Genomic DNA, 26,564 nt, shown 5'->3' with positions numbered 1-26,564 from the left:
ACCCTTTATACCCAATTATTAATTATAACCCCAATTTAGTATCAGTATCAGTATAAAAATCAGTGTCAATATCAGTATCAGTATCAAAATCAGATCAATGTCATTATCAATATAAATATAAAAATACGTATTAGTATAAAAATCAATATCAATATCAATATTAGCATTAGCATTAGTATCAGTATCAGTATCATTATAAAAATCAGTATCAGTATCAATATTAGTATGAGTATCACTATCACTATCAGTATTAGTATTAGTATTAGTATTAGTATTAGTATTAGTAATAGTACTAGCATATTTTCCCCGTGCGATGCACGGGATATTATTTCAAAAGTGAAAAAAAATAATCAAGTTAATACAAAATAAGAAAATATAGCACCCTAACATGGTAAAATTTAATAAAGTAGTATAATTCGTATTTTATATAACATTAGTTTTTTTTTTTTGTTTAAATTTTACATATTGAGATTTATAATCCAAATATGTCGATTAATATTTAACTATTAGGGTAGAATTCTTAACGGGTTAGTTTCAATTTTGATAATGTTAAAAATTATAGTTATTAATTAGTAGAGAAAAATATTAAAAATAAATATTTACAGAAATATCATTAGGGTTTTGTTAGGGTTGCCAAGCGTTTCTTTCTTTTATATATAAGATTAGTATTAGTATTAGTATTAGTATTAGTATTAGTATTAGTATTAGTATTAGTATTAGTATTAGTATTAGTATTAGTATTAGTATTAGTATTAGTATTAGTATTAGTATTAGTATTAGTATTAGTATTAGGATTAGTAGTATTAGGATTAATATTAGTATTAGATATTAGTATTAGCATTAGTATTAGTATTTGTATTAGTATTAGTATTAGTATTAGTATTAGTATTAGTATTAGTATTAGTATTAGTATTAGTATTAGTATTAGTATTAGTATTAGTATTAGTATTAGTATTAGTATTAGTATTAGTATTAGTATTTGTATTTGTATTAGTATTTGTATTTGTATTAGTATTTGTATTAATATTAGTATTAGTTGATTAGTATGAATATTAGTATCAGTATCAGTAGCATTATCAGTATCATAGTCAATGTAAAAATCAGTATCAGTATCAGTATCATAATCAATATAAAAATTAATATCAGTACCAAAATCAGTATTCATATTTCTATTACTATTAATATTAGTAATAGTATCAATATTAGTATTAGGATTAGTATCAATATCAACATCAATATTTGTATCAGTATTAATATTAATATGAGTATAAGTATCAGTAAACGACGACGTATGTTACTTGCAATGTTGCCCGCAAGTAAGTTTTTCAGTGACTGTGAAGATAATCAGAAAAATTGTATATTATGATTCAGATACACATTTGTTGTTTCTATTATTTACATGTATAATTATTTTTTCGTGTTAGGTTTATTTGCAATTTATGCTAATCTTATTGTCGATTGCAATGGGTTTTTTTTCTTTCATTAAGGTAATTTAGTATAAATTGTATTTATTTTTTTATATTTTGATTTATGTTTTAATAATGGTATCGCTGATAGCATTTGAACAATAAAAAATGTGAATGTTACTTGCAAGGTATTAGATGAGTTGTAGGTCGTGTCAATGCATGTGTTATGAAACACTACTTTGATAATTAAGTTTCATGTTAAGGATTTGAGTGTATTGGACGAGATGGTTGTACCATTTGAGTCAGATAATGTATCTTATTATTTTTTTTATCCCAAATTTTCGTATTTTATATTTTATTTTATCATTTATTTTGTCTAACTCAGTAATTCAATCAAATGGAATGGATTTTGTTTTTATGATTCGGACTATATCGTGTTTTTTGTTATATGTCAACTATTCAAAATTTCGGGATTATATCGTATTATATATCATTTATTCAAAGTTTTCGTATGATTGTTTTATTTAAAACGTATTTTTTTTAAATTACCTCATATATAACATTAGCATCCTCTTTTCATTCATAGAGATATTCGATTCACCTCCTCGATGTATTTTAGCTATTAATAGTTTAATATACTTTAATTTTAGAACTGACCCCCTTGCATCGCACGGGTGATCTACTAGTTATGATATAAATGCACCTAGTGATTTCGTACTATAAATCTATAAATATAACCACATGGCACATACTAAGCGCACACATCAATGTGTATGCTATTATGTTTTGAGGAACCACTGTCTCATTTGGTCAAACATGAATTATTGAAAAAAAAACTTGTGGATAATTGATTATTATTAAATCTTTTTTTGTTTAATAATTTAATTTTTGTGGTCAGGCACATAACTCTCTATAAACATGAATTATTAAAAAAAAAAAAAAAACACTTGTGGATAATTGATTTATTATTAAATTTTTTTTTGTTTAATACTTTAATTTTTGTGGTCAAGCACATAACTCTCTATGGCACAAATACCAAGTGTTATGTTAGTGGCATCCTATTCATCAGCAATTAGTGGTTGGAAGAATGTTTTGAATAATTAATAATTAATAATTAATAATTAATAATCCAAAGATCGAGATATTAATTTAAATAATTAAATACTATTATAAAGATGGTTCCATTTTTTGAATGACTTCGAGCCACCCAATATCTTGTTTTTTAGTTGGAGGCTCCATTAATTTGATTTCATCTGCTCGTTTTCTCTTGTTAATTGTTATACATTTTGTTCATTCTCATAAAATCTCAAATATATTACAACATATAAAAGAAATAAACGGTAGAGTTAACAATCCTAAATTTATATAATATTTATGTTGTATTGTCTTTTAATTATTTTTCACTCTAAAAATTTTATAATTATAAAAAGTTTAAAATTCAAACAAAATTCTGTAAAAATCTTTTATATCAATCTCTTATTTTATCAATCATACATCTCTAATTATATTTGTGTGCCATTCTTTTTATATTTTTTTCCCTCTAAAATTTTGTTTTATGAATTGCTTTAGTTCTTTAAAGATCAATTTTATTTTATGGTAACTAAGTCCATATAATCTTTTGTATTTTCTTTTCATCTAATTTTTACCAAGTTTATATAATCTTTTGTGGAGTGGGTTTGTATCATCAGATTTATATGAATGTTGATATTGTTAATGTAATTTGAATATCATTAATAAATTTAATTATAATAGTTTAATATATATTTTCTTATTATAATTTTTATTGTTATGTATTTCAATTATTGTTTTTTCAACTTTTGAAATATTATTCCTGCATCTCATATGCATAAAAGGAGGAAAAGAAAAATGGACTTGTTAACATAATTATGTATTTCATGGGTCCGAAAATAAGGCAGATTTTCAGGTTTTGGGTCTCCTAATTTGCAAAGCCCTTCTAACCTAGTGGAATAAGTCACGTGGGTCCAATGCCAACTTTTTTTTTTTTTTTTTCTTTCTAATAATCATTTATAATATGTTTATAAATCATGAACTGATTAAAAGTTAATTTATATTTATTAAAATATTATGCAATATTTTATTTAGTACAAAGAAAATACTCATGTATTAGAATTTTGAAGTAGGTAATTATTACTGAAAGTTCACAAACTATATATATATATATATATATATATATATATATATATATATATATATATATATATATATATATATATATATATATATATATATATATATATATATATATATATGTATATATATATATATCTATATATATATATATATATATATTAATTTAAAATCATGTTACAAATTAGAGAAGTAGGGGAGGAGCATAATTCAAACTCTATTCTAACGGTAGAGATTATATACATACTCTTCTAATGAGGATTGGTAAAACTGACAAATTACAACACAATATCGGTACGTTTTGGTAAGTATCAAAAGTCTAGAAATTTTTAAAAAAAAAAAAGGAAAAGAAATTGTATTCTAAAACTATTGACCAATATTGCAAAATACATTTAAAGTTTAGAACATTTTCAAAATTTTCAAATTAATCTTTAAATATGTGCTTTGAATTCTTCAAATCTTCACCGATCTTCAATAGTTTTATAGTTGGTCTTCAAAACTCTCCATCTATAAATTCTTTTTGAATGTCATAGTTTCGGACTATCATCAAAATGTTTTTGATGATAGCTTATAATTTTTGTTTCAAGTCAACTACACGTGTACATAAACACCTTAAAATTCTTAGATATCCATCTATTTTTTAATGGCGTGCCATTATAGATACATTTAAAGTTTAGAACATTTTCAAAATCTTCAAATTATTTTTTAAATATGTACTTTAAATTCTTCAAATATTGGCCAATCTTCAATATTTTTATAGTTGGCCTGAAAAAACTCTCCATCTATAAATTCTTTTTGAATATCATAGTTTCAGAACCCAAGTGGCTTCAGAGGTTTAGGAGAGTACTAACCAATCAAGCAAAGTTAATTACTGTTATACTAATTATAACTATAAATATTAATAATACTATAAAATAATTATAGTAATTGTATGCTAATGTTTAATAAATTATTAATTGTCATGTTCACTATTATTAATATACAAAATCTCCACTAATAACAAATGCATATATATTTAATTTTGAAAAATATAAAAAATTACGATTTAATTTAAAAGAAAGATTGAATTTTGAATTTTTTTTTGAAATTTTGACATTTTGAAAAATTTCTCAATTATTATTTTCACTTATGAATACCACTAATCCAATCTTCACAACTTTCATTTTATTTTGTTTATGTCTGAAGGTCTTAATTTTTTCATTTTTTCCTAAAACTGTTGAGTGTTTAAAATCAATCTTTTTTTTTTTTTGAATTTAAAATTAATCTTAAGTTTTTTCGCGTTCCAATTTAATTTTTTTTTTCTTTCTTGTAATCATTTGCAAAAAGAAAACAAAAAAAAAGGAAAACTGGTTTGGATCCGGACCCGACTTAGACCTGGATGGACCCGTCTTCCCACGGATCGGTTTTGGGTCCTCTAAAAGTCGGACCCGGTGGGTCGGACCCGGACCCAACCCGCCCCGTGACCGTGTCTAGGACCAACTACCCCAAGACAATCTTGAACACACAAATTTAAAAATATGAAAATCAACACACAAACCGACCCAATATTGAAGGACCAAACGTACCAAATATATAATTCTTCATTTCTCTTGGTTTTCAAGCCTTTTTTCTATTTGCTTTTTCCGCCGCCGGTTTCCGGCGTTTGACAGTTGGCCTCCGACGTTAGCTTTTAAAAAAAAAATTGCCTACAAATTTTATCCTTTTTTTGACGCCCCAGCTGAATGTTGACCGTAATTATACTGTCGCTGACAGTAATTGCACTGTCATTGATAGTACATTTACGTAATTTTACTGTCTTTGACAGTACAATTACTATCGACCACAATAATAATATTATTTTTTTAGCTTTTTTTTTTTTTGATTTATTGACAAGTCAACACAATTATATTACTGTCGTTGACAGTAAAATTACTGTACAGACAATAATATTACTGTCAACCACGTCAATATTTTTTTTTTTTGGCTTTTTTGTTTTGTTTGATTTGTTGACGGGTTAACGTAATAATATTAATGTCTACTACTGTAATATTATTATAAACACAATAATATTATTGTGGTTGACGGTAACATTACTGTATTGTGGATGACACGATAATATTACTGTCAGCCATATCAATATTAATTTTTGGCTTTTTTAATATGTTTGCCTTTGTTTTACTATATTACACAATTATAGTGATTTTTGTTGTGTTAATATTACTATGATAGAGTGTAATATAACAATATTATTGTGTTAAACTGTAGTATAGTTAATATTACTGTGTTGAACAATAATATAGTTAATATTACTGTGTTAAACAGTAATATAGTTAATATGACTGTCAACTACAACAATATTACTGTTTAAACGGGTAAAAATATGTTGAAGAAAAGAAAATTAAAAAGAAAAATCGAAAAAGTCAACGCCGGAAACCGGCGGAAAAAGCAGGAGAAAAGAAAAAGTCAACGGCGGCGACGGGCGAAATTCTACCAAAATTGAGTGTTTGGTCAAAATTGAATAACTGTGAAATTTGGGGTCAAATTGAGGTTAAATTGAATTAAAAGATGAAGTTGAAGCATATTAAAATGTGAGGGAGTATTTTAGTGTTTTACACACCTCTAGATAATGTCTGGACTTTTTTGTAAAAGATTTTTTATTATCTGAACTCCTTTATGAATAAGTATTCTATAAGACTTATCTGTAATGGACCCAATTAATAATTCGCTAAATTTATAAGAGAATACACATTCAAAAATTTTAAGAAGCCCTATATAATATATAAATTAATAATGCATATAAATAATTCTTAAATTACGTAGTACAATACATATTTTATGGATTTATGAAGGCTTTATAAAATTCGATTTAATTGTCGCTTGTTTCTTGTTGAAGTTCAAATCACCATCAATCTCGTCCCTCACTTTTCTTAACATGGTTAGATCTTTCAGTACACTTTTCTCATTGCTCAACAAAAAAATGTTCAATACCATTGTTGTTTTAAGATCTTCCGTTCGAGAAACGGGCTCTATAGTACATTGAACTTATGATATAATGAATAACATATATATATATATATAAACTTGATTCAACTTTCACAAATTTTCCCATCAAAAATAAAAATGATTTTTCTTGAAAGTGCTAATTTTATCCATTTGATTTTCACCTAAGTTGAACTTATGAAAGTTATTATATATAATCAATTATTTTTTTTGATGAGTGAAACGTTTGCATTAAGAATTAGAAAATTAAAGAGTCTATAATCGAAAACCCTCCATCACAAAAAAAAAAATAAAAAAAAAATCGAAGGAATAGAATCTATGGAGACAAATCCATTCGAGTTACATGAAAATGCCCATTTAAAGAGATTGTGGGTTGAAAAGTTAGCATTACGAGAAACACTCTTGAATCTCCATTTTGGCCAAAGGAACCAAAATATGCGGGTTTCTTCAATGGTAATTCTGGCAGACTAGTGGATAGGAGATGAGCTATTATTAATGAAGAGAATGACATTTAAACAATAAACTTCAAAGATGCATTTGGTCAACCTTTGGCATTTAAGACGGGTTTCACGGGTATTTCAAATATTTAAACTCGTCTTAAATCCAAATCCGTTGATCTTAGCCATTAAGGACACATTCCTATTGATGAATCCATCTGTCTGGTTCTATTGAGACAATTTTAACTGGTTTGACGGGTTGAACTGGCTAATGGATCCAACTAACTCACCCCAACCTACACCTAATGAAATATACTATGTAATTTTACATAATTAATCTACACGTAGTAATACACACACCTATGTATATGTGTATATATCTATATAATATATAAAAATTGAATTTCATGCCTAATTGATTGACATTTGTCAATTTCAAATGATGACATATCCTTAATTTCATCCCATGTGTTCATTTGATTGGTTAAGAAAATAAAGGAAAAACATGTCATCATTTATATAATTGTATATGTCATTAATTAACTATAATTATTAACTTTATATATAATATTAATTTGTATATATAGAAACTACCAATCAAAACATGCATATCATAAAGGGATTATTAGCAAGACCCCCTCATCTAGGAAATGTAGTTAAGCAAAACCCCCTTCCAAAAATAATTAGAGAAAATCCCCTTGGTTAGTATTCCACTAAGTATTATTTTTATAATTTCAAATATACCATTAATTGTCAATATACTATTTTGAAACCCTAATTTCTCTCTCATTTTTTCTCACCGCCACCACTGCCTCTCCCCCGCCGTCCACCGCTACCACCGACGATCCTCACCGACCACCACCGTCCCCTCGTCTTTCCACCACTCAACCTCACATCGTCTTCGCCGCTCAAAACCCTCACAATCACAGTCGCCGACACATGACGCCAACCAGTCGTACACGCTCGACATCCCCTCCACCGCCGCCGCCGTTCTGACCCAGAAACCCCATGGGGAACTATGCGGGGACGGGAGACATTCTCACAGCTGGTGTGCTTGAAGTCGTCGGTGGTGGCCTGCGGGTGGTGGTTTGCTCCGCCGCCGCCGTGAAGGTGTACAGTTCTTCACTAAGAACAGGTAATTCATAAATAAATCTGGATATATGCTCTCCTTTCTCTCTTCCATACCGTAATTATCGCATTTAAATTTTCAGCCAAGGGGAAAAGAAAACTCCCACCAAGTCCGGCAGTGTGGTGACGATGGGGAGGCTGGTTTTGAGTTTTTTTTTGGATCGGACGGAGGACGTCGCGTGTAGAGAATTTCGCGCAGGCTGAAACCTTAATCGACTATGTACATGTTCAATAGTCGATTAAGCTAATCGACTATGTTCTGGCAGTCGATTAAAATTGATCGACTCCATTTTTTTTTTTTTTTTTTTTTTTTTGGATTTTTTGTTTATTGATTCCAAGTGTATAAATCAATGATAATGTTTGTATATTTTTTGTTTTTTGTAAAATATAGTTGATTTTGCATTTTTTTCGCAATTGTGAATTTTTATGTTTAGTAGCAGATTCTTAATCGACTATGCTTCATCATAGTCGATTAATATACCTGATATAGAAAAAAAATTTAAAAAACAAAAAAAAAAATTAAAAAATTAAAGATTTTCCTTAATCGACTATATGAAGCATCGATCAATCTGAAAACCAAAAAAATCTGACTTCTAATTTTAAAAGTCAATTCGAGCTTTTTTTCCAATTTTCACAATATTTTATTTATTATGAATTTTCTTTTTTGAAAATGTTAAAGCTAATTTCGATCCGCCAATCGGACCCATTTCGGCCCAACACAAAGATTTATAGTGTAGGATTAACCGGCACCCTCCATCCTCGTCGTCTTCGGCTCCGTCGCCGCCGGTACTTCAAAATCCGCCACCATACCTCTTCCTTTTCCTCTCTACTATCGTGTAAATCAAGTTCGAAAGAGTGGGCAATTTCAATTCCTTGATTAATTTCTTCAAAAATAAAAAATATATATTTGCCCTAAATCATGGATCCGAATGCGGCGCGAATTGGAAGAGATTCACTGGAATTAGCGTTTCACATGTCGAACATTCTCGAAACCGGCCTCGACCGCCACACGCTTTCGATTCTCATCGCACTCTGCGAGACGGGTCTCAACCCGGAATCTCTCGCCGCCGTTGTTAAGGAGCTTCGCAGAGATTCACCACCACCTCCTTCTTCTTCTTCCTCCCAAGAAACAGCTGCACCGATTCCTTGACTAGGTATTTATTTACTTGATTAATTTTGTTTTTAATTGATAATTTTTTTATTTTTTTTTTTTGTTTTTAATTTGGTGTAATGAAATTAAGTATTTTTTAGGGGTTTGATTAAACACCTGAAGGTGTTTGATTATATGCGCAAACCAGAAAAATGTGGGTGCAAATTCTGTACCAATAAAAGAAGATTTTGGCAGCTTGTTGAACATATGAAGTTAGTTGTACTATGGTTCTTAAAGGCTCTCTATAAATTAATAGAGTCGGGACTAACAAAAATCTATTAATTTAGCAAAATATTGAATTACCGAACTAGTAATTTAGTACGTTTTTACCGAGTCGGGACCGGAAGAAATTATTATTCAAGCGAGTTTATTAATTTATCGAGGTTCTATGTATTTAAGAATCCTGACCTGTTGACCCTTTGGCTTTTCCAGCGATACGAACGTATTTCATTCATTTTGTTCTGTAAGACTATAATGAAAACGCAATTTTTTTTTAAATTCTAGACGAATACGATATTGAGATCTTTATAGATCGGTGGCTTTTGGAAAAAGTCTATTTTTGAATCTATTGCTTCAGTGATTTTAAATATGCAACATATTTAATGACTGAATGAAAATACACAATCTTCGGATCAAAGATGGTTACTTTGTTTAATTTACCGAGTATTAATTAGCACTAAGAACTAAAAGATCGAACCTTTTCCTTCGATTTGCCTTTCGATTGTCTAAAAGTAAAATAATTCCTTGTTTCTTTCCTAATACTAGGAAAATCCTAGATTTGCTACTAACAGCAATGCAAAAGAGAATATTTTGGAGAAGTTAAGGAGAGCAGATTGATAATAAGTGTATCCCCCTCCGATTTATTTTATGTACTCGCGTGGAATGTAATTGCTTCATTTGCTCACTCGCATTTAGCGTGAATGCTCTTATATCGACGAATTTGCGCTGGAGTTAGATAAGCACATGTGTTTTCTGGCAATGTTGTATTTAGTGGTAAGAAATGTATAAATCCGACTTTTAATCGTCCACGTTCGAAGATTCTTGTAATCGTAATAACATCCTCCTATTACTTTGAATATTATGGTTTATCTGCACTGTAGATTATTTTACTCATATCCTAAGCTCATTAATCATTATCATTTTTGTTGCAATGAAGAATTGAACTTTGTCAGTAGAAACTTAGTACTTGCATGAAAAGAAGATGAATAACAGCAGCAAACTTTCACACAGTGCAAAACTTCCACTTTCTCTTACAAGTTTAGGAGTAGAACCCAACAACTGCAGGAGCAAACAAAATATTAATGCCAATAATCATTAAACAAAAAAGATTAATAGAAATGCCAAATTTTTTGCATATTTGATTAATTTAAATTAAAGAATAAATTACGAAAATTCCCTGAACTGAGGTTAAATTACGAAAAACACCCTCACCTATCCGTAATTACCAAAATCCCCCTGATGCTGGTTTCTGTCTTACACCGACCCCCTTACCGTGTGATTCTTTACGGAATCTTTTTTATTCCAGGTAATATTACCCTGGCCGACGTGACATTTCTTTCATGCTGTTTCTAAAGACAAAAATCACCCTCAGAGTAGTAGATGGTAATACTAAAAAGTTGTGAATGAGTTATTTAAGAAGAATATTTTGTTTTGTGTAAATATCCCTTTTAGGGTAATTTTTGTACTTAAAAAGTACCATAAAGAAATGTAGCGTCTGCAGGGGTAGAGTCGGCCTTTTTCGGGGAATATTTCATGTAATAAAAAAGATTCCATGAAAAATCATACCGTAAGGGGTCGGTGTAAGACGGAAGCAATAGGAAGATTTTGGTAATTACGAATAGGTGATGATGTTTTTTGTAATTTATAGTCTAAGTTCGGGGATTTTTTCGTATTTACCATAAATTAAATGTTGGAAAAAAAAAAGCCTGAAAAATTTCAGACTTGTAAACAAAATCTGACTTGCATAATCCACAACCTTGTACCAAATCATGTGTCCAGTTCCTCAATAACTCATTCAACATGTAAAGTTTTGCCAAACTTCATAAATTCCAAAAAAAAAAAAAAAAAAAAAAAAGATGGAATATTAAACAATCATCCATAGCAAAATAGAAGAAATATTGGGTTGATTCTCATGTTGTTTTTTAGCCTCAGTATCCCTTTCCCAAAAAAAAGAAAAAAAAAACTCAAATCCATGTTGTAATCAAGCTGAAAATGGATATTTAACAGGAAAACATTTGGTTCTAAAAAAAAAATAAAAAAGGAAAAATGGTTTGAAAAAAAAAATTTGGACCATTTCTCGATTTATGCGTGTCATCCTTGCGCAGGGGCCATGCTAATCTTCTCTGTATCGTTCCAATTTTATCGGATGTCCCCGAAGGGACAAATTATAGTTGCAATGCTAGAGTATATAAACGTACAGAACAAATAATATTCTTCCGATGTGGGACGGAAAAGGTAAAGGCCAGCTGCACAGTAGTGGGATGGGCTTTAGATTTTAGAAGCCCATATGTAAGAAGAAATTTGGGTAAATTACAAACACCCCACTGAGGTATGACCAAATTACAAAAACACCCCTCTTGTTTGGATAATTACAACCACCCCCCTCAACTCATCAAATTTAGTGGAATCTTCGAGATTATATGGAATATTATCACTTTTGTACCCGTTTTATCCCATTCAAACTCTACATTATGAAGTAAGATGACCATAATATGTGATTTGTAGCTTGTATATATCAATTTGTGGTGCATCGGAAACTGTATTTTTTACACAAAGAGTACAAACTAGAGCACATTTCACGGAATCTAGATGACTATGTTGAATTTGGCACCATAAAGGTAAGAAAAAATGATAGTTGAGGGGGGTATATGTAATTATCCAAACAAGAGGGGGTTTTTTGTAATTTAACCATACATCAGGGGGGTGTTTGTAATTTACCCAAGAAATTATAACTCGGCTGAGTTTTTGTTGTTTATTAAAATATTGAAATAATTACTACCTTTTTAATAGGTCAGTGACATTGTTAAAAGAGTTTTTCTAATAAGAAATTGATTTTACTGAAAATTCAAACTACACCATACAATATTTTTTGCTAGTATTAATAACAAATGAAGTTTATAGCAATTCGATGTAACAGAGAGGTACCGATGCAATATACTTAGAATGAGACGATATCGAAAGATATTCTAAATAGTATACATTATACTTTTATTTTCTTGTACAAATTTTTCTTGTTTGACCACTGGGGTCATTCCTAAGGTTATTGCTTCCCTTCGTTTACATTTTTTTTCGTATTAAATTTTGAACACTCTAAACTAAAATTCTGAAAAAATTGAAAACAAAAATATACAAAGAAAGATAATCACACTGCTGTGGTTAGCGACGATGATGGATTTGGATCGGGAATAAGGTTTGTCGTTTATGACCATCGTGCTAGGGCTGAAGTCGTGAAGTCGAAGCCTACGAAAACACATTCCATATTTTAGTTTCAATTGTTTTCCTCATTTTTTAAATGGATAGTCAACAGACGGTGTTTTAGCCATTTTATTTTTTGTTTTCTTTTGTTTAAATTAATTTATAAAAAAAGCACCATTTTGGACCAAAAAACAAAATTTGAAGTCGAGTTTTGATTATACGGTTCAACTAGCCGAACCGAATCGATTAAGGTAACAATTCGCGGTTGAACCAGCCAGTCCAGGTTTCAAAACGTTGCACAATGCTTTGCAACCCGGTAATGGTAATGAAACGAGATTCTAGAATATACCATAGTAGACAAGCATGTAAGAAAAATAATGACAATCCATCGATGAGTCCAAATCAAGTGGGTCCTATAATTAGATGTACAGTCAATTAGATGTGGTCCCTCTATAATTGTTGATCATTTGATGGGCTTAAAAAATGGGCATCAATACTTTTTTATGCCAAATGCAAATTCAAATGCAAATGCAAATGTAAAATGCAACTAAATATGAGCCACAAAATTCACTCAACTACCAACACTCTCATCAAATAATGCCTCCTACTTCCCATACTTGCTTTTATTTCGAAACTCTTGGACAAAAATGCAATATGTTTTCATTTACTTATAAAGGGTAAGTTACGCATACCTCTGAGGTATGGTCAAATTACGAAAAAATCTATTTTGTTTTAGTAATTACAAGTACCTCATTCAATTATGTACCGTCTTACGAAAAAAACTATATTCAGTAGGTAAATTTAACACTCTAAGGATGAACATGTAATACAATACATAATTGAGGGATGGTTGTAATTATCCAAGCACGAGAATTTTTTTTTTGTAATTTGACCTAAACTCAGAGGTGTCCTACCCTATCTATTAATAAAACGTGAGTGATTTCAATTTTTTATTTCCCATCTATATTTTTTGGTATGAGGGGACCTTATTCATTTGTTTGTAGACACTTCAATTTCAATTTTTTATTTCCCATCTATATTTTTTGGTATGAGGGGACCTTATTCATTTGTCTGTAGACACTTCTATTTTCGACATGGTGTTTATTTGTTTTTTTTCATTCCATATATAATAATATAAATTTTTCCTTACATAACTAATTCACATAAATAAATTATTTCCACCCTTTTGTGATGTGTCAATAAAAACTAATGAAAAATCAGAGCTTTATTTAGATGTGTTTGTAACAATGTTCAAAAAAATAGAAGTAGGTAATTATGAGTTACGTTAATAATAAATCCTTATTTTAAAAAATTATGGGTGTTCGCAAATTTTATGAAAAATAAATTTCTAACAACTTTAGAAGTCGGTCTATGGGTGATTATTATATTTTAACTTAGAGCAACTTATTTTTAGAGAAGTAGAAGCAAAAGTTAGTAGCGCAAACACTTTTTATTTTTTTAGGAGTATCGCAAACACTTAAAAACTGAGAGAATGGTGTTCTTCGCTATGCAATCCTTCCCCAAACGTCAAAAAGTCCCTTATCATGAGTCGCAATAAGTGCCATATATAGTATTCGATCATATGGTTCTAAGGTCCCAAACTTACCAAACTTGTGTTTTCTCGCGTTTAAGGGCTTCGAACAGAAGTTTATGGCGCACTATAGGAATGTGAATCACAAATTTGGAAAAAAATCGTCCGCCCTCCGGAAAGACGACCATGTGGCGCGCTACAAATTTCTGGATCGCGACATGCTCCATATAATTTTTCGACTTAGAAAATGATTTTACAATCTATTTTGCAGTTAGAATTTGGAAAAACTCAGAAATCAAAGTTGCAGTATGAGTTGGGTTTTCATCTCAATTAACTTGAATCAGTTCCAGTGGAGGCATGATCTGAGAGAGTTATGCCCGATCGAACTCTCCACTTCACTTTCAATATTTTTTGTTTAAAAGTAATGAAATATAATGCGAATTATGTACTTAATCTAAAGAGTAAACTGCAAAAAGTACCCCTGTGTAATCTCTAAATAACGAAAAACCCCCTATGATAAATAAACTAGCAAAAGCCCCCATGTGAAATTATTTAAATAGCACACTCGGCCCATTTCTCATTTGGGTGTTGACTTCATATAAAAAGACACAAATACCCCCGGGATTTTGCAATTAATAAATTCTTATATTTTTTAAATATTTTAATTAGTTTATTTTTGTTATATCTTAATTATAAAGGTACAATGGGGTTTTTAATTTATTTTTATTTTTACTATCACATAATTTTTGTATATATTTTAAATTATCGCTACATGAAAAGAAAACTTAAATTCCATTATTATGATTTAAAAAAATCTATACTTAATTTGATTAACAAATTTTTAATAATTTTTAAATTTAATTATTTACTATTTTTTTAACAATATTTTAATTTCTAAACAATCAAATTAAAAGGAAAATATATATATATACATATAAATACATTTTTAGGGTCAATTTCGTCATTTCACGTCCAAAAACTAAGTAACAGTCGCGCAACCCGCGAGTGAGCCACACTTAAGTCCACCGAGGGGGTTTTTGCCTTTGACTAAATTTCACAGGGGGGTTTTTGCTAATTTATTTATCACAGGGAGTTTTTGCTATTTGGAGATTACACAGGGGTACTTTTTGTAGTTTACTCTAATATAAAAGTACTGAAATATAGTGAAAACTGAAAATTATTGTGCATTAGATACATAGAGGTTAATGGTGCAGTGGATAACTTAGCGAAGCTTGCAGCTACAATGCCGAACAATGACTCTTTAGTTTTTGATACATGTCCGACTTTTTTGAATGATGTTTTGGACAAGGACTATCATAGTAGCTATTCTAGTATATATTCTACCCAGTGTACCCAAATTGTAATATATTAATGTTTAATTTTTGTTCTAAAAAAATATTATGCACTTAATTATGGAGTAAACTGCAAATACTACCCCTGTGTTATCTCGAAATAGTGGAAACCCCCCTGTGATAAATAAATTAGCAAAAACCTCCTTATGAAATTTAGTCAAAGGCAGAATCCCCCCTAGCTGATTTTTTAGACTTGAAATGACAAAATTGTCCCTCAAAATGTATTTATATATATACATATTATATGTATATTTATTCTTTTTAATTTGTTTGTTAGAAATTAAAAAAAAATAGTAAACAACTAAATTGATTATTTTTTAAATAAAATAATTAAAATATTTATAAAATATAAGAATTTATTAATTGCAAGACTCCAGGGGTATTTGTGTCCTTTTATATCAAGTCAACCCTCAAATAGTTCCATAGGGGGGTTTTTGCTATTTAAATAATTTCACAGGGGAGGTGTTTGCTAGTTTATTTATCACAGGGGGGTTTTTGCTATTTCGAGATTATACATGGATAGTTTTTGCAGTTTACTCCTTAATTATGAGTAAATAACATGAAATCAGTTGCAAAAAATAAGAAGTGTGTGGTTTTGCTTCAAATGTACAAGTATAACAAGGAAGTCTTGTACTTTTTTCCATTTAAAAAAAAAAAAAGAAAGAAAGGATATACTTTCCTCGTGCGCAATGCTAACCAGGAACATGGGAGCTAATTTCTTGACTTGCAATAAAACGACAAAAAAAAAAAAGAAAAAGAAAAAGAAAAAGGAAAAAGAAAAAGATAAAAAAAATGAGTGGCCATATCGTAAATATAATCCATGGAGAAATGTGGCTCACCTTTCTCCAACAAGAAAAACAGTACTTATTATAGACACTCCAAACACCAGCTATTGAAGCAAGAGTTTTTACTCCACTACTTATCTTCTTTCTCAGGAAAAGATAAAACAAAACTAATAAAAAAAAAAAAAGAATTGAAGAGATAGAGAGAAGCTTTTAGAGAGAGAAACAATGGCGGGGAGTGGAGTTTTTAGTGAGATAATCGATGGTGAAGTGTTCAAATACTACGCCGATGGAGAGTGGCTTACTTCTTCTTCTGGGAAATCTGTTTCCATTGTTAATCCCACTACAAGAAAGACACACTACAAAGTTCAAGGTAAACACACACACACACACACACACACACACACACAGATCATGGCTTAGTTCTACGCACGTGTGTGAATAATATAATGTTTCCTTGCATGCTGTTCTGCTGTGTGAAGAAGTGTGTGTTTTAGAGGGTGAAAATTTTAACTTCACTTCAAGTGATTTCTTTTGATATATGTAATATGTGTTGTTCTTGTAATTTGTTGATGTATGATCACTTAATCTTGAGATTTGATTTTTTTGCATGAAATTTCTCCACTACTCCGATGAAAATTTGTTGGAGATATTAATATTAAATGATACATTTCACTAATAGCTTAAACTTTTGGTTGAGATGGTCATTCAACGTGGTATCAGAGTCAGTCCAAATGAAAGGTCCCAGCAAATCAGGTGTAAGAAAAATGGATCTTGTCTAATTGAATGGCCATTGTAAGAAAATTATTGCGCAACACTAGATTATTTTTGGGTACAATTGCATCATTGGGAGGCAAATTCATGCATTTTCTAGTTCGTGTAGAGTACAAATTTGGCTCGATAAGACGTTGATTATCGCACATTTACCACAATTTTTAGTATATATATACAAGAAAATTATATATATGCACAATTTCCTCTAAATTATATGCATGCTTTATGCATGATTAATCAGCTTGTACACAAGAAGAGGTGAATAAGGCAATGGAAATAGCGAAAGCAGCACAAAAGTCGTGGGCGCGGACCCCGCTTTGGAAGAGGGCCGAGCTTCTTCACAAAGCTGCAGCTATCCTTAAAGAGCACAAAGCCCCTATTGCAGAGGCTTTAATTAAGGAAATCGCAAAGCCAGCCAAAGATGCCGTCACCGAGGTACATTCTTTCTTCTTACAATCCTTAATTATCCGACAAGTACTAACTAATATCGAATGTTTAATTTAATGATCAATCATGTAATTTTGTTAATGCAGGTTGTTAGATCCGGCGATTTGATCTCTTATTGTGCCGAAGAGGGCGTTAGAATTTTGGGACAGGGCGCATTTTTGGTGTCTGATAGTTTTCCGGGAAACGATAGAACAAAGTACTGTCTCACATCCAAGGTACAGTACAACGAATATAATCGGATCAATTTTATTCAAAATTATAAAAAGAAAAACAATCACATTTATCGATTTTCTTTGTTCTGATGTACAGATTCCACTCGGTGTTATTTTGGCTATACCACCTTTTAACTATCCCGTAAACCTTGCTGTATCCAAAATCGGACCGGCTCTTATTGCAGGGAACTCCCTTGTTCTCAAGCCTCCAACTCAGGTATATATATATATTCTTGTGGCTAACTTAATTTTTTCGTTGTCGTTTATTTTTACTACAACCTTATTTTTCGTAAAAAAGAAATTGTTCGAAACTAATTTGTTTCCGAACAGGGTGCGGTGGCTTGTCTTCACATGGTGCACTGCTTTCACTTAGCTGGTTTTCCGAAGGGACTTATCAGCTGCATCACAGGGAAAGGCTCCGAGATTGGCGATTTTCTGACAATGCACCCCGGTGTGAATTGCATAAGGTATTTATAGTTTTTTTCTTACTCCTTTATTTTCTCAATGTAAATTGAATCAATTGCAAATAATTTTACGCGCGCTCGTTTTTTTTTACTAGTTTCACGGGCGGTGATACTGGAATTGCGATTTCGAAGAAAGCAGGGATGATTCCTCTACAGATGGAATTGGGAGGAAAAGATGCTTGTATTGTGCTGGAGGATGCTGATTTAGATTTGGTGGCTGCAAATATTGTGAAAGGGGGATTCTCTTACAGGTATTAAGATAACGAATTTACGTACAGTTTTCGGTTACGATAAATACGATAGCACACTTGATCTATTATGAGAAGATTAAATTGCATATAATTGGCTATTTACGTTACAAAATCTATGATCAGATCAGTGACGAAGCCAGAATTTTATTTTTGCGGGCCCTAATATACTACCGCTATTTAGATTTTCCTTTCTCTAAATAATTATTTATAATGTAATTCAATTTGATAGAACAAAATGTGCTTATTTACAACAGTGGGCAGAGGTGCACAGCTGTCAAGGTGGTATTGGTCATGGAATCCGTGGCCGACGCTGTGGTCGAGAAAGTCAACTCGAAAGTGGCAAAATTGACCGTGGGCCCACCGGAGGACGACTGTGATATCACCCCCGTTGTCTCGGAATCGTCGGCCAATTTCATAGAAGGGCTTGTGATGGATGCTAAGCAAAAGGGTGCAACATTTTGCCAAGAATACAAGAGAGAGGGGAATCTCATATGGCCCTTGTTGTTGGACCATGTTCGGCCCGACATGAGAATCGCGTGGGAGGAGCCTTTCGGGCCCGTTGTGCCCGTTATTAGGATCGCCTCCGCCGAAGAAGGTATTCATCATTGCAATGCTAGCAACTTCGGGCTCCAGGTATACCAAACTTTAAATTCATCGATACAATACAGGGGTACTAGACGTAATTTTTGTGCAATGCTCAATCAATTTATGACTTTTTTCAGGGGTGTGTGTTTACTAAAGATATCAATAAAGCAATGTTGATTAGTGATGCTATGGAGAGCGGAACGGTTCAGATTAACTCGGCACCTGCTCGCGGTCCAGATCATTTCCCTTTCCAGGTAAAGGAGTGTCCAGTTAGCAATTGTTGCTTAGGTCTCGTTTGGCTGTCGAGATAAGATTATGCAATTTTATCTGCATCCAATTGATAGTTGGACTTGAGGGTCTACAATAGCTCCTTTTTAAAAAAAAAATAAAAAAATTATTAGCAACGATTTTTGACCAATTCGAAAAAGTTATTAGACTAAAAATATATCGAATAAAGCCGGATAATTTAATAAATCACGACGTACGTTACCAACCAAATGAGGCATTCAATATTTTTGTGACAAATGTTAATGTTTTTTTTTTGTTGTTGCAGGGAATTAAGGACAGTGGAATAGGATCACAAGGAATAACTAACAGCATAAACATGATGACAAAGGTGAAGAGCACTGTGATCAACTTGCCAAGCCCCTCTTATACTATGGGCTAAAACTTACGATCGACCTTTCGATTTATTTTCTCTACGGCTTTAGCCTACGAGATTTTCTTTCTTTCCTTTTTCTTTTGAAAGCAAGAAATAAATTGTACTTTATGGCACATTTGCGAGGATTGTCGTGTTCGGAGATTTTATTTAACTTGTATTTATCGAACTTAATCGTCGTTTACGAAACCTTAAAAATTTGCAAGAACTTTCATATTTACATATATTTTTATTTAGATCAGCAAATTTTTATTACTTAAGCCACCTAAAACTCAAATGAATCCGAAAACACCTAGAATTTTTTCTTCTTTTCCTATTTTCTGATTCTGGCCGACTTCATGGAATAAAAAGATCCGAACTTCTTCTTCAAGTGCAGCCCCCGAACTCCTGAAAAATTTAAGTCCACTCTGTGATAAATTACTAGACTTGCCATTGACAATCAACCCTCAGAATTAGAGCTGAAATATGATTTATTTTCGAGTAAATTGCACTAAGTATACATTTATTATTTCAAACTGATAAAAAGTCCTTATATTATGAAACTAACCTCCCTAATTAAATGTCTCAGATTGGACATTGCACCCAATATCATTTTAAACCGAAAAGACATAAATAACCAAGGGGCTTTACAAGTAGAAAAGCATACACTTTCTTAACTATTATTTTATTTTTGTCATATTTTTTTAATTTAGAAATGCACAATTGGATTTTGTATTTTTTTTAAATTATCATATATTTTCTCTCTATATTTAATAAATTTGTGTGCAGTATTTCATAACATATTATTTTGTATACTAATTATTTTATCTTTGTTTTATTATAAGCTTAAATTAGTTAAAATTTTGTCAAACAAATAAATTACTAGATCATATTAGTTAGCCACTTTATATTCAATATAAAAATAAATGCAATTTCCTATAAATAAATAAAAAACATTACAATCAGCAAGACAGAAGAATATGGCTCTAAACTCTGATAATAATGAGGGGTTAGAGAAGAGTGAAGACACCCAGAATGTATGGGCTGGCAGTTGGTGTATTTATAATTAGTAGGACTTTTATATAAATAATAATTATTTCATTCTTAATTTTAATTTGATTAAGAAATTAGTTATGGGTATTTTATTTTAAAATACATTTCCGGTTTTGTCTAATTCTTATAAATCATATGGCCTTGTCCAAATGATTTAAACTTTATATAAAATAATATTAATGTGGTGTTTGTAAAAGCTTTTTGAAAGTGATTATGAAATTTTTTTTGCTCATAATTTGTTTTCAGGTGTTTGTAAAATTATCTTTTATTTTTATTTCTCTTAAAATAATCAGCTTTAAGTTACTTTTTCAAAAGCACCTCAAACCCTACTTTTTCTATTTAAATTCATTTTCCGAAATACTTGCAAGCACCCTCAACTTTTAGAACTAAGCACTTAAAACTGACTTAACTCCCAATCACTAACTTTTGCTTTTAAATACTCATTTGCAAACACCACCTAAGTGTATGTAATAGAAATTAATAATATTGTTAATCATCCGATAAAACTTACTAGCTGTTTTTATTTTATATTTTGAATCGATATTAATATCAATCAACGACCAGTTAAATATAAATGATAAATCACAATCCTCACAGCAATACAGTTGATTAGTTAAACCTCAGTTAGTTGAACAAGCAGATACAAAAGGAATATAAGTACAAACTGCAGGGCGTAACGACGAAAAGAAATTGCAAGTGTTGAATGGACCAGAGAGGGTAGAGTTCTGATCCCCTACAAACCATTCGAGCTAAAATTGACAATTGTTTCTATTCAGTCCGCACTATCTGTCGGACATTAATTTAGAATTCCTACAATTTAGCTTTCACTTCGCCCCTGACCGTCAAATGAAATGTGAATAACTCAAGGAGCACTTCCCGTTCTGTCGATGCGGAAAACAATTTTGTTTTCTCCATATTATTATATCTCTACAGTCAATAATTTTATATGAGAAACTATTGAACTCAAGTCACTTGTTGCCATTACACTTCAATTTTTTCAGACGTATATAGACCTGCAATTACAAATATATATTGATTAATCTCGATTTCGTACAATAACATACAAACCACTAGATAAAATTGCGACGGGCACAACATAGAAATTATTGGTAACAAAAAAATCAAATTTGAATTGATAGGAATACAATCCACCGGTTATGCTACTCTTGCAAGAAATTATTAGGTTTGTGCTAAGTGCTAACTATTAAAACATTTTTAATGTATAAAATAGTATATATATATATATATATGCAGAACTATTTTTTCTAGAAAGGAATATGTTTTATAAAATAAATATTTTGTTAATAGTATATTGGTGTCAGGTGTATTACTAGTTCGTTCAAGACAATAATTAATATATATCGTAGTTAGTTTCACTGACATGACTGCACATATTCCAATTATGATTGGCCAATCAACCTATAAATTAATCTAATTCTTAAAATATAATGCAACCCTTTTTTTTAGTGTTCTTTCTAATATGATATTATGTTAGAAGACACCTAAATTAAATTAATCACATGTATCTAACTAAGATATTATATCTTTAATTTTATCAAATTGGATCTGCAAATAATTAGACTACATTGAATAGGATCTGGTTGTTGTTTGATGCAACACCTGATTATTTACACTGGTTGGATTTGAATTGTGGATTTGATTAGATAACTACCCACTAAACACACTTACATATGGGTGTTTGTGTAATTATGTACGTGTACATCTATTGTTCGAATTCATCCAGTGTAAATAACCTGATGTAGCATCTAATTTCTCGGATAGGAGCAATGTTTTTTTTGTAAGATAAATGTATATCATTAGGCTAGCGAAACCAAGTTCCGAGGAAGGCTATTGCCTGCAATCGTTACATGAGAAAAAAAGTTGCTAAAGCGCGAGCAAGTTTATTTACCTAGCCTCTTAATAAAAAAAAAACACAACAATTAGTTAAACGCGAATACAATTGATGTACCGCCTTCTTGAAATGCCTCGATAACCTATTTGCAGTCTCCTTCAAGAATGATACAACGCGAACCTTTGGTAATCGAGATACGTTGTATATGATATGATCCTATTTTTAAGACCAAATCCACCATCAAGCAAATTATTGAAGAAGTCCGATCCTTACACAATACCTGATTTCAAATTGGACTATGAGAGTGTTTGACTAAGTTTATAAGCTGTTAAAAATAGCTTATAAAATGTTTAAATGCTTATTTCAAAGTGTTTGGTACTTAAAAAAAAAACATCTTAAAAATTTAAAAAATAAGTTGTCGTAGAACAAATAAGATATTTTAAAAAAAAAATACCATTGTCGCACCTTTTTATATTTATGATCTTATAATTAGCAAGAATATCTTATAAACTTATTATCCAAACACTTTAAAAATTAATTCCAAAAATAAGACGTAAGTGACTAACAACTTATCAACTTTTTAAACAACTTATCAGACGTAATAGCTTATCAACTATTTAAAATAAGCTTATAAACAGGGCCCATATCAAATAAAAAATTAACGTTAATCAGTAATACTTTAATACCAATGAAGAGTATCAAATGAAGCTTAAGGTTTAAAAAAAATATTAATTTGGTTCCTTGATCTTTATTCTGTACATTACAGAATATGCTGCAGTTTTTTATATGGATGCCATACACTAATTATATGTTATCTGTTGTATTTTCATATGTGAGTTGTGTAATCAATGTTAGTGAGAAAAGTCTAAAGAGTTGACTGGGATTTACTAATTATTAATTATAGCTTAAAGAATATGCTTTTCATTTTTCCTAATTATTTTCGTATTTTATTATTTACTTTTTATATTTTTAAATTTAGCTTATTTCGGTTGAATCACGTATGACCTACTGTACAATTCATTATTTTATTGGATTTTTTTTTTAATTTCATTTACATAGATCAGTTTGTAACTTGATGCGGAACGTCAAACTTGATTAGAATCGCAAGATAAACGCTTCCGTTTCAATACTTTTGATTGGAATTCATCGATGCGAAATTTCTTTTGCTGGTATTTCTTTAAAACAGAAATGTAAATATATAGATCAAAGGAATTACAATCATATACACTTGAAATTCTCTTATACAAAAAAAAATGTCATCAACCATAGGTACGATTAAAATATTCCTTCACATTAATTCTCGAATTATTTCAGAAGTAATAGTATATAATTAGCTAGCATTTACTTTAATTGTATTGTTCTTTTATTACAATAAATAGTTTAAGGGGAAAATAATATAATATTGAGCCCATAATTATTGACATTTTTTAGAAATCAATCTATAAGCCCTACTGGTAAAAAAATGTTTTTTTCAGTTAAATAACAAGGGGATACTTGACTAAAAAAAGAAGAAGAAAGGAATAGCTGGTATAAAATATAATTTAGGGTATATCTGGTATAAAATATAATTTAGGGTATATCTGGTATAAAATATAATATAGGGGGGTCAATTGAAATTAACTCTTCAAAGTAACTCACATTTGTAATTAAAGTTAAACCCACAATTAAATTTTATAGGTAGTTATGAATAATAGTCTTAATATGATTCTAACCCTTTTTTTTAGTCAAATATGTAGTTGAGAAGTATCGTGAGAGAATTATCCTGGATGAGTTACAATTGGATATTTTATCTAATTGGAAACATTAAAGTTATATAGCCAATAATTTATATATTATATATATGTAATGTGGAAGCCAGTGCATGGCCAGGAGCGGTAGATACGGCCACGGACTGGATCGGGTCCGGGTTCGACTTTTTGGGGACCCAAAACTGACCTGTGGGGAGGCGGGTCCACCCGGGTTTGGGTTTTTTTGTTTAATAAGAATTACCAGAAGAAAAATAAACTAATTGAAACTTGAAAAAAGTTGAGCTTAACTTTAAATTCAAAATTACAAAAATAAAAAAAATAAAAAAAATTAAATTTAAACACTAAACAGTTTTAGAAAAATTGAATAAGACCTTAAGAAATAAACTAAACAAAATGAAGGTTGTGAAAATGAATTGGTGAAGATTGGATTGAGGGTCTGTATAACTGAAAACAATAATTGAGAGATTTTTCAAAATTCAAAGTTCAAATTTCAAACTTCAAAAAAATTCAAAATTCAATTTTTCTTTTAAATTACACGGGTTGAACCGTAATTCTTTATATTTTTTAAAATTAAATATATATGCATTTATTATTAGTGGAAATTTTTAATATTAAAATACTACATATGACAATTAATGATTTATTTAACATTAGTTATACAATTAGTATAATATTTTACAGTTTAATTATATTTATATGTTTATAGTTACAAATATTGCAACATTTTGTTTTGCACGAATGGTTAGTATTCTTCTAAATCACCCGGTTGACTCGAGTTCGATCCCTAAACCAAAGCAATTTTCGTAATATTTACACATTAAATTCGGGTGTGCGGGTCCTCGATTCCAGGTCCCCTTGTGGGGTCTCGAGTCCACAAAAAAAAAGACCCAAAATCGACCCATGCATACTCGGTTCCGGGTTTGGGTCAGGTCCGGGCCCAACCTGGCCCGTGGCCGAGTCTAAGGGGTGGCAAAGACATTAAAAAAAAAAATTATATATAAATAATAACTTATTTATGTTTACATAGCCAATTTATAAGTATACCCCTATATTTTTAATATTTACACGTTTCCCCCAAGCTCACGTATCCCTATTTTGGGACATGATGTTTCCCGTGTCCGTTTCCTCGTATCGCCGTTTCCGTATCCATGCTACATAAACTGCTCTTATATGTAATTTTTGCCCAACTACATTTAGTATTTTTGGACCTACATTTATCATTTTCACTGACTTTTTTTTAATCTTAATTCATAAAAACTTATTTGTTTATTTTGCTAATTTTTTTATATATTTTTTGGTAAATTACACGCACACCCCTAAGGTATGCTAAAATAACTTTAAGGACCATGTGGTATCGGTAATTACACTCACCCCTAAAACATAGTTAGAAGTTCTAATGGGATAATGCAATAAATACATAATTCCGATAGAGTTCTAACGGACTATTACTTTTAGTAAGTGGTGGAGACAACATAGAACTAAAGGGTTACATGGCTCCCCCAACATTTCTTAAATCACCCATAGCTCTCTATGTTGTCTCCACCACTTCCTGAAACTAATAGCCATAAACTCTATCGTAATAAGGTATCTAATGCATTATCCCATGTTTCTAACTATGTTCAAAGAGGGTGAGTGTAATTACCGATACCACAGGGACCTTAAAGTTATTTCAGCATACTTCAGGGGTACGTGTGTAATTTACCCTTTATATTTTTTAATTATTTTTATTATTATTCTTTTATTATTATTAAAAAAAATTTGAAAAATAATTTTTCGATGTATTTACGATACTAAAAAAGGATTGTAAATGACTATAATTATTTGTAGTTACATTTTTTTTTGTCTCAAAAATAACGGTCGACTAATTATGTACATACTAATATCACAGCTTATATAAAAAAAACTTCATCACCACCAACAATAAAATTCACAATTTAAATATTTATATAATAAATCAACTTGTAACAAACAAATACATACCAAATACACAATCACATGCATATGTTACTACATGTTACTATATATGACTAGAGTAATATATATTATGTAGTAGATTATAACTTGAAAAATATGTCAAATTCGCCAAATCCGTCTACAACTTCAACCTGATTTTTTGCATCTTCAAGGAGAAGATCAATGGCTTCCATTGATCTGCGATTGCAAAATCAAACAAAAAGAATATATTATTTAGTTGTTTTGTTTGGGAAGACAATA

The 26,564-nt window shown here is 30.5% G+C and overlaps 2 protein-coding genes and 1 non-coding gene across 4 annotated transcripts; 2 read left to right on the top strand and 1 right to left on the bottom strand.

Moving 5' to 3' along the window:
* Positions 1-8,873: 8,873 nt before the first annotated feature.
* Positions 8,874-10,151, top strand: LOC105971522 (mitotic-spindle organizing protein 1B). 2 transcript variants are annotated; one of them, XM_012996374.2, is made up of 2 exons: positions 8,874-9,252; positions 10,014-10,151. In XM_012996374.2, exon 1 carries the CDS (start codon positions 9,018-9,020, stop codon positions 9,246-9,248), a length of 231 nt encoding a protein of 76 aa, XP_012851828.1. In that variant the 5' UTR covers positions 8,874-9,017; the 3' UTR covers positions 9,249-9,252; positions 10,014-10,151. The 2 variants fall into 2 exon arrangements, with proteins under 2 accessions (XP_012851828.1, XP_012851829.1); XM_012996375.2 differs by lacking the exon at positions 10,014-10,151 and adding an exon at positions 9,350-9,454.
* Positions 10,152-11,526: 1,375 nt separating this feature from the next.
* Positions 11,527-11,629, bottom strand: LOC148767680 (U6 spliceosomal RNA). Its single transcript, XR_016034137.1, has one exon. It is a non-coding gene; the product is annotated as a U6 spliceosomal RNA (small nuclear RNA).
* A 4,674-nt stretch (positions 11,630-16,303) lies between these two features.
* Positions 16,304-19,938, top strand: ALDH11A3 (aldehyde dehydrogenase 11A3). The gene is made up of 9 exons (XM_012996387.2): positions 16,304-16,700; positions 17,343-17,536; positions 17,635-17,763; positions 17,858-17,977; positions 18,091-18,227; positions 18,320-18,475; positions 18,730-19,108; positions 19,198-19,314; positions 19,614-19,938. The coding sequence occupies exons 1-9, from the start codon at positions 16,556-16,558 to the stop codon at positions 19,725-19,727; spliced, it is 1,491 nt and encodes a 496-aa protein (XP_012851841.1). The 5' UTR covers positions 16,304-16,555; the 3' UTR covers positions 19,728-19,938.
* Positions 19,939-26,564: the final 6,626 nt, after the last annotated feature.

Source organism: Erythranthe guttata, chromosome 10 (assembly GCF_056151865.1).
Source record: "Erythranthe guttata isolate IM_541 chromosome 10, IM_541, whole genome shotgun sequence".
Taxonomy (NCBI): domain Eukaryota; kingdom Viridiplantae; phylum Streptophyta; class Magnoliopsida; order Lamiales; family Phrymaceae; genus Erythranthe; species Erythranthe guttata.
The sequence above is the reverse complement of the archived record's forward strand: the minus strand, read 5'-3'. Positions and strand labels throughout refer to the sequence as shown.

Coding starts and splice junctions, on each gene's coding strand:
- LOC105971522 (XM_012996374.2), top strand. CDS start 9,018: ATGGATCCGAATGCGGCGCGAATTGGAAGAGATTCACTGGAATTAGCG.
- ALDH11A3 (XM_012996387.2), top strand. CDS start 16,556: ATGGCGGGGAGTGGAGTTTTTAGTGAGATAATCGATGGTGAAGTGTTC. Junction 17,537..17,634: donor CCAAAGATGCCGTCACCGAG/GTACATTCTTTC, acceptor TTGTTAATGCAG/GTTGTTAGATCCGGCGATTT. Junction 17,978..18,090: donor TTCTCAAGCCTCCAACTCAG/GTATATATATAT, acceptor GTTTCCGAACAG/GGTGCGGTGGCTTGTCTTCA.